Raw genomic sequence first — 13,772 nt, 5'->3', positions numbered from 1 at the left:
TTGTCTGCTTTCACCTGCACTGCTTTCAAAGAAGTTTATCTTTTTTGCTTACTCACATGAGCTGGGATCTTCTTAGGAGCACGGGGTTGGGGGGAGGGGGAGGTTATTGACTTCTAATAACATTAACTAATTCAGGCCTAGGAACATATTCTTGTACAAACTGAATAAAATATACACCATCATTAATGATTTTTCAGTTACAGTCATATTACATGATCTACTCGTTAGCTAGCTTTAATCTCTCTAATGTGTCATGTTGCTTCAGATTTGGTTTAGTTCCCTAATCAACATGTCATGGAGTAGCCAACTCTAATATATTACAGAGCACCTAGTAAATTGCATCAACATTATCACTTAAAAAAAAAAATTCTATTGTTTTCCCCAGGATTGATGGCACAGAAAGCAGGCTTATGATTTGTTTAAGTGGTACTTTGGAAAATACTGGTGGAGAGCTGGCATTTTTCCAATCCTCTGCAGTTTCTGAGTTTTTCAAAGGCTTATTAAAAATTGATATTGATGGGCAAGCTTTTCAAGCTTTCCCAGTGTGGAATGGTCCCTCAAGAACAGATTGCACAGCCAACATCTGTCGCAGACATCTTTTGTGAAAATCCTTTTCTTAGGATTTTTCCTGCTGAGAAGCTGAGAAGCTACAGCAACAAAATATAAACAATGGTTATCTGCTGCTGTGGAATGCATCAGATGTGTCTGTGATTGGCCCATCTTGAATGTTTACAATTAATGGCCAACCACAGACCAGATAGCTTGGACTCTCTGTCTGAGCCGCAGACCTTTGTTATTCATTCCATTCTATTCTTAGCTAGCCTTCTGAGAGGAACCTTTTCCTTCTATTTCTTTTTAGTTAGTTATAATGTAATATATATATATATATCATAAAATAATAAATCAAGCCTTCTGAACATGGATTCAACATTTTCATCTCTTCCCTCATCCAAGAACCCCTGTGACCACTGTCACAAACATCTGTGAAGGGTGAGACCTCTGCTCTGTAGCTTCAGAGAGCTGAATTACTCATCCCTGCCCCGAAGTTAGGAAACAGAGGCTGATGCAAAAGTAGGTGACTTTCACGAAATCTTGTTGCCAAGGAGCACTGAGCCCCCTGGTGTGACCAGATGACCAGAAACTGCCAGGCACCCTAGGTAGCTCCCTTCTAAACAGAAGAACACAAAAAGATCTTAAAGTGCAAAATAAATCTTATTGGTTGTGCCACTGGCCAAAGGGTGTGAAGCCCAGCCCTTAACAGTAGCTTGAAAGGAAGGGATGTCAAGTTCATATACTACCTCTTCCTGTTACAGCTACAGCCTGTTCCTTCTCTGATCTCCAGGCTGGGCTTGCAGCCTTGGTTCCTGCACATCCGCTCTGCCTTCAGCCCCATGCTCACTGAGACAGAAAGTGCTCAAGCGGTGGCCCTGTCACATAGCATGCTCTGAGTTATGTAATCAAGTGCTTCATAGGGGTTTAGAACTACCAGTGCAGAGAAGAGAAAGCACTAAATTAAATGCCTGTGGAGGACAACAATGAATTAGGTCATCTATTAAATTTTTCATCTTCTGAGTCTGTTCAAGCCCAGCAGCATCAGAAGCAGTATAAGTCTGAGAATTCAGAATCTTAAAATGAGAAAGTAATGGATGAAGAGCCCATTATGAAACAGATATACATGGAGCTGTATTGCTTTTCTCCTTTTTTTTCCTTTCTGAATACAGCAGCAGGACTTTTGTTCGCCAAACGATTGTGTCCATCTTGGGTTTATCAACTTCCTTGCATATCAAGCTGAACATTAATCATTTGCTAAAAGGAAACTATTTCCTACTAAGGTGGATAATGCAGCATGAATGAAAGATATTTGACAGTCTTGCAGAGCTCGGAAAGATGCAAAGTGATTTTATTTAATATAGGATTAAATCAGACCACAAGAAAAGTCTCATCTTAACTCTTCTCTCCCCTTCTACATTGTGTGAGTGATATAATCAAAATTTAAATGACTGTACATGGGCCTAGCTGCCTTTCTATCACTGGAGGTTAGCTGACTCATAGCAGCAGAAAGTAAAATCCTTGTGCTTTATAGTAGGTTTGCCACTTTTCAGTGATTTCCCCTTGGTTTCAGTGGTTTGAGTTGTTTTTCAGGACACCATTCCACTATTTGATAGCCTAATATATAGTGATGAGAGAGCAATAATAAGATTCTACTACCTGCCTTCTCTTCCTTCACTTTTCATCCTATTGTCCCCTTGTTCAAACTTTTTATCAGCATTTGAACCGGGAAGAGGAAAAATTATTTGTCACACTCTCAGCCTGTTATTGAGGTGCAGAACAGGGAGAAAAAAGTTCGTTTCTGGCTTATGACTAAAAATAAACTAGATGTGTGGTGATTTCTGTCACATGCATTTAACAGAGTGCCTCTATTTGTGTTTCTGCCTGTTACTGGGATGCTTGATGCAATTTGGGTTGATGCAGACTAGGTGGAGTAAATCTGAGCCAGTGGGGTGAGCAGTGCAAGGCTGAGGAAAGATGCATGAAAACAGACCACAGATGGGCAAGATAAACAGGGTCCATGGACTCTGACTGAGGAGGCAGGTCTCTTTAATGGCTCTTAGCAACGCCCCTGCTCTGACCCTCCCTATATGTGAGGAAAATCAAATCAATATACTGTTCTTCAAACCACAATGCTGCAGCAGCAGCAGGGCATTGTGGCAGCCTTCATCTCTTAAATTCATCTTTGCTTTTCAGTGTGCTGATCTCTGGATATCCATCCTTGCATCTCTGCTGAGGAAGACTGACTGCGTCTTTAATCGGATTGCTTGAGCTCCCATGCACAACCTTCTTCTTATTAGCAAGTATTAGGTAGGCAATTTTAAAATGCTTTTGGATTTGCAGGCAGCTGTAATGTTGATCTGACAACCCTATTGCATTCTCTATAAACATAGTAGAAGCTTCTCTTTAAAACCTACTGTGTTTTAAATCTTGCTTTTTCTGTTTTTGTGGTTGGGTAGGGGGGACTGCTGTTTTCTCCTTCCTTTTAAAAAAGATGTAGCTAATTTGTGCTTTTGGAAAAGGACATTCCCTCGTTGATCCCTCCCCTGTTCTGTGGAGCTATAACTCGGTGCATATACAGTTACTTGCAGTGCTGATGAACATCTGTTCAACTGTCTAATATTTAGGGCAGGCTGCTCACTCTTTTATCCTTTAATTTTCCTGTGCATACTTCAAAGGTGTGGACTGGGACTCTGCCCACTGAATAAGTTCTCTGTTTCCAGAGATGGCTAACAGAGGACCAAGCTATGGCTTAAGCCGAGAAGTTCAGGAAAAGATTGAACAGAAATACGACGCGGAATTAGAGTCTAGACTGGTGAACTGGATTATTGTACAGTGTGGAGAACAGATAGAGCACCCTCCTCCTGGAAGGCAACATTTTCAGACCTGGTTGATGGATGGAACAGTGAGTGTTTTGCCCAATTTCCCACTTTAATGTTTTTATCTGCACAGTGCTCCTGTGTTCTGTCTTCATTTAGATAAATTGATCAGAGCTCATGGTCAGTGCAGAAATATACATCTTAGAATCTGATTTATTTCCTTTTGACCAAGAGTCTTAATCTCAGAATATAAATTATCCTACTAGTACACTGAGATCAGTACAATATTCATGATTCTTATGAGTCATGCATGTTTTATATATAAGTATGACTCATTCCTTCAGCTTTTTCTCTCATGCAGTTAAATGAGATCTTTTTTTTAAACAACATGTATACTTTTATCTTAAAGAAATAATTAGTGTTGACAAGGAAAGGCAAAGAGATATAGCAAATTTGAAGGACAGAATTGTGTCATAACTGTCTTCTTGGGAATAATTCTGTAGCTAAAACACTGTATTCCATTGGTTTATTGAACAACAGGCAGATGCTGCTGTTTGCAGCAGCTGTAAGACTATGCTAATCATTGAATCTCTGCCAAAGTGACTTTAACAACATTTCAATTGATATTGCTTATTTTTTGGCTTGGGCATTAGGCTTCTTCTCTGTCCGTTGTTACATAACCTCTACCAGTGATTGCTTTGTTGTTTCTAGCAGATTAGGATTTATATGGTTATGCTTTTGCCTCAGTTAATGAAAGCTTTAATGCTTTTCTAATATACTTTGATTATTATCAATTCACTTTTTTGTTTTTAACTGAAGAAATTATGTCCCTAACCGAAACTGGCCAGGTCAAAAGCATTTTGCAACATCATTTCATGAGCACAAATTGCCTTCTAGTTTGGTGCCTGCTTTCTAATTTTGTTTCTGTCTTTATCTCTCAGCTGTTATGCAAGTTAATAAACAGTTTGCATCCAAAGGGAAATGAGCCTATTGCAAAGATCTCTGAATCAAAAATGGCTTTCAAGCAGATGGAACAAATATCTCAGTTCTTAAAAGCTGCTGAAATCTATGGAGTAAGAACAACAGATATTTTCCAGACAGTGGATTTATGGGAAGGTAAAAATAATAAGCTGAAAATCAGTTTACAGTCTTCATTTTACTTTGCTTTGATGTGCATTTTGTCTTGGCATATTCTCTAATGAAATTATCTTTTGTTTCTGTTTGCCTTACCTCATTACCATGTTCTTCCAGTGCTGTATTATTTCCTCTGAGGGATTTATATTGCCCTGAGGGCATAACAGAACCCTTCCAAGATCACGTGTGTTATCCAAAACCCCATCATTCTGATAGAAATTCACAGGCCTAATAAAACAACTGTTCTCTCTGCTAATTATTTTAAAGTAAATAGCTCCTAATAAGAACATCAAAAACCCTGATTTTCTGATGACAGAATTTTATTGCAGTCTTCAAATTATAAGCAAAGCTTAAATTGGAGCTAAGAAATGCATTCCCAGGAACATATGTGCCTCTGTGAAGCTTATGAGGGTTCATTTATGACTCGTGAGAAACAAAACTCACTGCTTAATGCCATGTTAGCTGACCTTCTCTCTCTAAGGAGACTTTTAGGAGAGGTCAGTATGGCAAGAGCAGAAAAACTCAGGGTGCTTCTGTGGTTTTACAGTAAGGCAGGTGAAGTCTCCCTCCCAGGCTCGAAATGGAAACTTCTTGTTCTAGTTGTTGAAGAGCTGAGTCATTTGTGCATTCATGGGGCTGGTTTTGCTCACTTCTATGGTGGTACATCCCATCCTGGTGCTCAAACCAAACACACTGTATATCCTGCATCTCCCTGGACAAGGTGATGCAATGCTTTGGCTAAGTGCTCAGAGCAAAGACAGCTGCAGAGCAGTGAAAGGCACCTATGAAAGGGTCAAAAATCTTCCATGAGAATCAAACAGTGGAAAGAGGAAAACAATCCACTGAGAAAGCTGGCCAGCATAGTTTGTGTAGGAGTACACATCAAGAGAAATAAGTGGGGTGTGTTTTCACAGGCAGTTGGAATACATGTGGAAGAGATCATTCCTCTGAAGGACAGCTGGAGAAATGAAAGACTAGGGAGCTCTTCATGAATGGGTTAGAGGGACAGGACTTACTGACAGATGGTGTTACTGGGATCTGTAAATGTCTCAGAGTGACAGATTTGCTTGACAAATCCGTACCCTTGGCACAAGGGCAGGATTGTTTCTTCCAATTTAGTTTTTAGTGTTTTATGCAATCTATCTTTACATGTCTTAAATGAAGGGATTTTCACTTCCCTGAAGTAGCACCTTCCCACCCCTCAGCCTAGCAGACTGCTGAGAGAGAAGCTCCATCTAACTTGTAAGGGATGATAATTGCTCATTTCAGATGTTGTTCTTTACAGTCTTTTGCAACTCATAATGGCTTCCCACTATGCATATGAAAATATGGTACATTGATCCTTATGAGGAAAAGCACTTGCTTTGAAGACATAATGCTCTTACTGCTAGTGGCTGTCTCCTAATTTCCTTTCACTCATCACCTTTTCTCAACAGACATAAGGTGAAAAGATAGTAACTTCTAGAGGACAGGAAGTCAAAACAGAACTTGCAACCTAGGAGGAAGACATACAAGGTTTTTCTTCACTGTAATTTTAAGACTTCCCAAACCTAATCTGTAACTCCTCACTTTCCCACTCCCTTTTCATCCTTCCTGCTGCTCATTTCAGTGCTGGGATGACATAGTATGTCTGTCCAGTAGGAAAACTCTTTGTGTCTCACTGTAACTCTGACCTCTGGCATCTGTGCTGCTTCAGGGCTGAATTGTCTGGACAGGGATGCCTTAGCTGGGCAGAAAGAACAATCTCTATTTCACTGTTTCATAATTGCAGCGCTCCTACACTTCACACCATAATCTCTTTAGAAAGAGAAATGTCAATGTATGTTTATAGGGAAAGAAAAGTGTGTGACTGAGAAACAGCCTTCCCCTGGCACTAATTGTTTTCCATGAGCTTTTGTTTTGAAATTCTTAGCAATGATTAATGAAAATATTTTAGGATATGATCTGCTGTTGGCTGTTTCAAACTCATTCAGTCCATCTGTTGCACTTTTCTTCATCTCTTTGGCTTCTTGATCCAGGGGAAGTATCACCTCTTTTTTGGCCCCTTCTTGCATAAATGTACTGTGCTGAACAACTTTCCCTGATCCACACCCAAGACATGTTCGCTGCCTTTTACAGATCCCTCCTTGATATACTTCCAGGCAGGCAAGAGGCAGGTGAATCACTGGGTATTTTTTCAACATTTGCAAAAAAAGCATTTTAGGGGTACTCTGCAGAGTGGTTCTCCATCTTTGTTTGAACTTTCTCCTTTCTGGACCTGGAGAGGAGGTCCTTCCAGATAGGTTTCGCCTAAAGAGAAAGGCTTGGAACAAGAAGTGAGCAGAGACCCCTTCCTCCTCATTTTAAAAACAGTGCCAAATTCCTCTACAACGCTGTGCTATTCAAAGCACACTGCAGAGGACACTGAGATGCAGGAGTGTCATCAGTGTGGGTCCCTGAAGAGAGGCTGAAGCTGTGAGCTAGGTGGGCAGCCCACATGGCTGTCAATAAACAAGTACTGGAGCTGAGGGAAGGCACTGACTACAATTTGCTGCAATACCAGAGTGGAACCTGGCTTCAGGGAAGGTGTATGATCCCTTCTGTCAGGTAACTGCACTGAAAAATTAAAATTTTTCCCTGCTTTTTTTTTTTATGCTGACGATCAAGCCCTTTGTATCCTTTGCTGGAGGAGGGCAAGTAACACAAGACCACTTGGATTCAGGTCTTCCCTCACCCACAGCACTCCTCTTATGTAGCAAGGAGTCTCTGAAGAGCAGAGCTGTGGCTTTGTTTTGTCACATGTCATTCAGCTCCCATTTACCCAGTTTTCCCCCTGCAGCATCTCCCACTTGTCAAATGTGACAAATAAAGCAGAGCTGAGCGCAGAGCGTGGGGGGGCTGCCAGATGGCTCTGCAAGGCTGATCATCATATTTCACTGCCTGTCTTTTGTTCCTTTTGCTTTTTTCCTTTGCTTGCCATCATTATTCAGCTGATTCACTTTTAAATCCTTCTCCACATCTCTTTTCATCCGAGGCAGTCACTGCTCTCCTGCTATACAGGAGGCATCCCAAGGACATTGTATGTGGCATCTGTTACAGCATATGGTATATCTGTTGCTGTGGGAGCTCTCAGGGTTCCTGCCTCATGCTCCTCTGGGTGCGCCTGCAGATGTGCGTGCTGGGAATGTCGGCTCTGTGGCTGCCCTCCCCTGCAAGGACCCTTCTGATGCAGTTTGCCTTAAATACAGTAAAATAAATAAGTTCTGGAGGGCTGACAACTTATTTTCTGAACAAATGGTCCCCTACAGATAGGATTTTTATAAAATTTAGTAGTCTGTATCACAGCCACAGTTGGAAGCTGATAGATGTTTTCAGCTTTAGTGTGCTGTCCTCACTTCAGCCACTGTGTTACAGAGCCCTGGACTGCATCTGCCTGTAATCAGGGTGATGCACTACAGAAACATAGAGTGTGCACTGCTCCCTTCCCTCTACACTCCAACTCATCTACAGTAATGCCCATTAATATTGGTCCACTGGAGGTATTTCTGAATTCTGTTATCATCGTGTCTCTGGTGTCTCTGTTTTTCTGAATTGCTTGTTTTCACATGTGAAGAGCCAGAATCAGATCTGTTAACTAGATACATTACTTTAGGAAAGAGGAAGAACTGGAATGAAAGAGGCAAGGGGAGTAAAAGAAATGCTCATGGAAGAATTTCAGAAGGGAGAGGCAAAAGGCAGATTTCCAATAACTTACTACTTCACACAAATTGGAAATACCTGCTGCAACTTATTTTCACTAGAAAGTATTCCAAAAGGTAGCATGTCTGGATTGGGTAATGAGTTATGTAACTTTTATTTGGCTAAAGCTGAGACTTTAGCCCTGACTTTCTGAACTGAGAAATGAAGTAAGATAGCATAGGGAGAACATGGAAAAATAGTGGGCCAAATGGGAGAAATTAAAGGTATGAAACTGAATAGCATCATAGTAAGCAGGAAGGTTTAGGAAGGTGCTTTGATGGTTAATTTGGAAAGGACGGATAGAATTTATCTGCACAGGATCTCCCAGAACTGCTGTGAGCTTTGTTAGCACAGGGATTAAACGGACTCTGAATAAACTGAGACACACCACACACTATTTAACACACTATTCTCGTTCAGCCACATTTTACTGACTATATTACCATTATTTGCATACCAGAATAATCTCTCCTTAGGAGAAAATTTTGTCAAAGTGATTCTATAGACTTAAAATGGTATGGAGGAAGGTATTAAAATAATCAAAGGCTTGGAAATCTAGAAATGCCTGAAAAAGTAAGTTTTGCTTTAACTCCATCCCTTTGTTGACCTTAATAAGCTCTTGCATGTCAGTACTTTCATTTCAGCAATGGTAAAATAGCATTTATAATTCTTATAATGCACATCTTCAGGGATCTGGGAGAGTTAGTTAATACATCAGATAAAACTGGTTTTCAATGTGCCAAGCTATTTGTTGAGCAAAGATTTCCTACATTAATTTCACTGTCTGGCTTTCTAGGGAAGGACATGGCAGCAGTGCAAAGAACCTTAATGGCTTTGGGCAGTTTGGCGGTCACCAAGGATGATGGCTGCTACAAAGGAGATCCGTCCTGGTTCCACAGGTAAAGTCCAGAGCTCAGCTGCCCAGAGCTGTCTTCCCTGGGAAGCTGGTAATATCATCTGCCTTTAGGCTTTAAGGAAATTTATTCAGAAAGGAAGGGAAGAATATTTCCCAAGTTTCCTTGTAATAGTGAGGTTTTTCTCTCTGGAGGCTAGAGACGGGAAGCAGGAAAAGTGTACATTTGTCATCAGGTTTGCTCTCTCACATCAGATAGCAGACAGAAGGACTAAGGACCGAAGGACAAGGCTGTTGAGGATGTCTGTGAACCCTCAAGTAGCAACCCCTTCACTTAGCAAAGAGAAGGCATGAAGTCTCTTTACTTTTTTCATCCAGACAAAAATTATTTAATTTCCTAGGCTTCTTTATTCTTGGGGAGCACTGCTTATCTGTGAAGAAGTCTCTGTCTTGGCAAAGCTGTTTATTTGTTCTGAAGTTCCATTTATTTTGGATAGGGAGGCTGTAAAGCAGGGACAGGAAGAAAAGGAAATCCTCCCACAGTTACTCTCCTGCCCCACAGGCATATTATTGACATAAGTTTCTGCCATCCAAGAGTATCTCTTACACAGAAATGTCAAAGGCAGGTTAGCAAAAAGAGTTCTGACTGCTTGTCTTTTCTTTGCTTGAATTTTCTGATGTCTAGGTGAGGCTCAGCAAAAATAAAGCAAACTTCACTTTGTCTTCAACACCGAGCTGGTTAAACTCTGTTTAAATCTGAGATTTGAATTTCAGGTGAATAAATGCAAACTCCTACGCATTGTTTTTATGAAATCAGGTTACATTAACTTAATACACTGCACAAATAGATTTATATTTATGGAATATAATTAGGTTTAAAATTTATTTCAAATCCAGTTACATTCTTTAATATAAACCAGACATGAAATCACTATGACCCAGACAGGCTTATTTGTTTTATGTAACTAAAACAAAGTCCCACATCGAAAAAATAGTTTTAATCTGGAGTCTTAATTGTGGGTGGGAACAGCTTTTTTTGGCATGGATGAAGATGTGATCACCTCCCTTCTCTTCTAGCTCTGTCCAACCCATACTACTTGGATAGCCAACCCATATCCATTGCAGTCCCTGTGAAGTACCATGTTACAGTTGCTGCCTTAAGGAAAATCAGTGTTATGGCATGTTGCCAGTCAGGAGCTGTTTCCTGAGTAGCTTCCCTATCCCTTCAGGCAGACCAAACCCTCCCACTGCCACCCAGTGTTACTCATAATTCAGGGCTTTCAGGATGATTCTTAATCGCCTTAAGTTGAATTGAGAGACCAGTATCAAACAGAGTAAGAATATCCATGCAGGGATCTACAGTGATTAGGATAATGCCGCACTTGAGGTATAAGCCATTTAACTTTCTATTGCCAGTGTCTCACATTCCCAATGCCATCAGACTGATGTCCCCGTCCTTGCATAGCAAGATTCACGGATCCATTGTTATTCTGTGGCTTGGCAAACACAAGCACTAGTGTAAAGTTGGCACAAAAATTTGACAGATCTGGTGGGCTCAGTTTTAGGTAAGAGTGATGGCAGACAGGCCAAACAGAACTTGACATAGTGTGAGACGTGGCAGGTGAGTAGATTTGCCTTCATCTCTTTTCTTAGTCTCAGTTAGGGCCATTTCCACTCATCTAAAAACAAATCTCATACATGTTATCTGTAAGACCATCATATACTAAATGTGGGGCTTGTGATGGTAAAAATAACACTATATGATCCAAGCCATATATGAAATCAACTTTTATTAGCCTAGCCAGGCTATCCTTTAGTCTCTTCTTTTATTTCTTCTTTGCAGTTCTCATTTTTTTCTCTGTTTAATTACTTTTTGACTTTCTGTGGAAGTATTCATCCACATAGCAAAAAATTCTAGGAGGAAGGAGAAAAGAACAGTAGAATACTTTCCTGTTCTTTTAATTAAAATAGAGGCAGACACAGTGAACCTGAGATTCAATTAGGTAATAGGAGTTGTTCTAAAAACATCCTCTCATGAAGATCCTGGCAGTAGTTTGCTGCCTGTGTAAGTATTCTGGAAAAAAAAATTAAGCAGCAGTGAGAGGGGCCTGCTTTCTGAGACACCGCAGTTCTGTGTGCCTCCCTCAAAACAGTGAGTTTTCTGGCAAGAGCTGTGGGATCTGAGAGCCTGTGGCGGGCCTCTATAAGCCCTCTTATTAGTCTATACTTCAACACTTGAGGACTCATTCTGGAAAATGACTGGTCAGCCCTGGTGTCCTGTGGGTCTTTCTCCCCCTTCCATTTTGCTGGGCTTTCACGTGGACGTGTGTTCATCTCCTGCAATTTCCTGAACACCCTGAGCCTAACAGAGGGTTTAAGTGCTTTTTCAGACTTGAGCCAGGGTTGTCAGCACAGTGCAGGATCTGACCCTCATAGAGAGAATCATGTTGATGATTTTCAATCGTAGCAGGTACCTAACCTAGTATTCTCATCTAGTGGAGGGGTGGGAAAGAAAAGGGGAACTATAACTTGATGCCATACTGCTGCGTAACCTAATCACAGGACAGACACAGCAGAGAAATAGATTCGACCCACGTGGGAGTAGAGTCTGGTAGTCCCTCAGTCTGGGACTCTGCCGATTCATATGGCTCATTTGATAACAACAGGTTGGTCCTTCTCCATCCTAAATTGCTTGTTTTCCTCACCTAGTAGAAATGAAAGATGAATCCAAGACGAACATTTTCTTGTGAGGCAGCAGAGTGCAAACTTTTCTCCTTCTGCTTAGCTGCCACTTTGGCCTTCAGTGCTATTTTCAGGGAGAAAATGGCTTCTTTTATGCTCCAACAAAGGTTCATTGATCCAAAGGGCTTTTGAGACCAGGGACACTGGACAAAGTGGTCAGTATGTTTTGGCAGAAGATAAAGAACTGTCATACAGTTAAGACACAGGTGCAGGGGGCAAAGCCTATTGCTTAGGAGGTGAGAGATCTGGAAACAGCAACAAGGCAAACATTCTGTCCTGCCGACAACCAATGTCCCCTCTGCAAAAATTATTAAGTCCCTTCTCTGACCCACTGCTGTTCTGGGTACACTCAGCTTTTATTTAGTCCACTGAATTAAATTACACCAGTTTTTACTGTTGCTCTAGATGGGTATCAACTTGTAGTACAGCACAGGTAAGTGTCTTATGGATCAGATCCCATGGATTACAGCTGTTAAGAGCTATAGTGCTCAACATAAATTAACCCTATTTTGTGTTTTATATACAACACGGTATAAGTAGTTTACCTGTCACAGCTTCTGGGGAAGTCCTTTGGGGTTCTACAATAACAGGGACAGTAAAGGTCTAAAGTATTGTAGATTTGAGTAGAGCATTAATTCTGCAGGAAAGCAATTAGCCCAGCCAGTACTGTCCAGCACATGGGATGGGGCAAATGACTTAATGCATTACAAGGGATACGAGCCAATTCCAGATTGATTTTCATGATCACAATCTCTGTGTGATTTCATGATCCTACACAGAATGATATGTACGTATGTTGCTTTTTTTGTGTGTATCTGGACAGGAAAGCACAGCAGAATCGACGAGGATTTTCAGAAGAGCAGCTTCGGCAGGGACAGAATGTAATAGGCCTTCAGATGGGGAGCAACAAAGGAGCATCACAGTCGGGTATGACAGGCTATGGGATGCCAAGGCAGATTATCTAAAAGCATCTCTCTCTGCGGAGAAAACACTCTTTCTGCAGCATGGTCTGTTAAGGAAAAAAAAAAAAAGAAAAAGAAAAAAAATGCTTATTAGTTCCTTTTCTGCCTGGTTTGTAAAAGTTAGTGCTTTCTAAGGTTTGGGGTATTTTTGGTTTGGTTTGTTTTCTTTGCAGCTGCAAGAGCTCACCTAGGAACTTGGGTTTTTGTGGTGGTGTGTGTCAGTTCACAGCACGTTTGCACTGCTGCCTCCTACTTTTCACTTCTGAACTATGCAAAGACAGTTATTCTGTATTAATTTATTTGCAAAGTGTTATCGTCCATATTTGTCTCACACTGCACTTGTATTTCAACCAATAACCTCATTCTTCAATTAGTGATGATATTGTTTGACTGAAGAATAAAGACAAAATAAAGATACCTCAAAGACTCATTATTTAAAGGGGGTAAAAGTTGAAACCAACAACCACATGGTACAGTGCAGATGAGTTAAATACTTTCAATGGTCAATCTCTCTTATCTCTAACCCAGAGTGCTCTCTGAGTGACTCCCTGCTATAGTGCTTACAGTCTGTGTTACATGTTCAATTTAGTGTTTGTCTAAAGGCACACCCAGAGAATTTTCCTGAAAAGAAGATTTATTATCCACTGAGTCTGATTCATGTAGTCCCAGCCAATTTAGTTCAGATTTTTCTTGACCTAGTATGCTGGGTCATCTACAGCCCATAAACTTCTAGAGCAAACTAAAATCAGTTTTATAGGGAAAGCAAAAGCCATGTGTGAAAACAAAGCAAAGCAAGGATTAATTCACTATTTCCCATTGGCAGGTAGACATCTATCCGCTTCCTGGAAAGCATGGCCTCAGCTTTGATGCATGATGGTTACTTGTCACCACAGTTATTCTCTTCTTCCTCTTCCCTGAGCTTTTGCTGCTGACCATGACACAATACGTATGGGATATCCTTTGGGCAGGTGCGGTCAGCTGTTCCAGCTGTGCATC

General features: G+C 40.9%; 1 protein-coding gene across 4 annotated transcripts; it reads left to right on the top strand.

The window, feature by feature from the left end:
• The first annotated feature begins 2,484 nt into the window (after positions 1 to 2,484).
• Positions 2,485 to 13,193, top strand: TAGLN3 (transgelin 3). Of its 4 annotated transcripts, none has more exons than XM_071433446.1 (6): positions 2,485 to 2,641; positions 2,746 to 2,859; positions 3,228 to 3,454; positions 4,310 to 4,484; positions 9,016 to 9,118; positions 12,638 to 13,193. In XM_071433446.1, the coding sequence occupies exons 3-6, from the start codon at positions 3,275 to 3,277 to the stop codon at positions 12,777 to 12,779; spliced, it is 600 nt and encodes a 199-aa protein (XP_071289547.1). In that variant the 5' UTR covers positions 2,485 to 2,641; positions 2,746 to 2,859; positions 3,228 to 3,274; the 3' UTR covers positions 12,780 to 13,193. The 4 variants fall into 4 exon arrangements, with proteins under 4 accessions (XP_071289547.1, XP_071289545.1, XP_071289546.1 ...); XM_071433444.1 differs by having other exon boundaries at positions 2,486 to 2,641; positions 3,273 to 3,454; XM_071433445.1 differs by lacking the exon at positions 2,485 to 2,641 and having other exon boundaries at positions 2,666 to 2,859.
• Positions 13,194 to 13,772: the final 579 nt, after the last annotated feature.

This window comes from Agelaius tricolor, unplaced genomic scaffold, assembly GCF_023055355.1.
Source record: "Agelaius tricolor isolate 1412-34295 unplaced genomic scaffold, bAgeTri1.0.p SCAF_9, whole genome shotgun sequence".
Taxonomy (NCBI): domain Eukaryota; kingdom Metazoa; phylum Chordata; class Aves; order Passeriformes; family Icteridae; genus Agelaius; species Agelaius tricolor.
The sequence above is the reverse complement of the archived record's forward strand: the minus strand, read 5'-3'. Positions and strand labels throughout refer to the sequence as shown.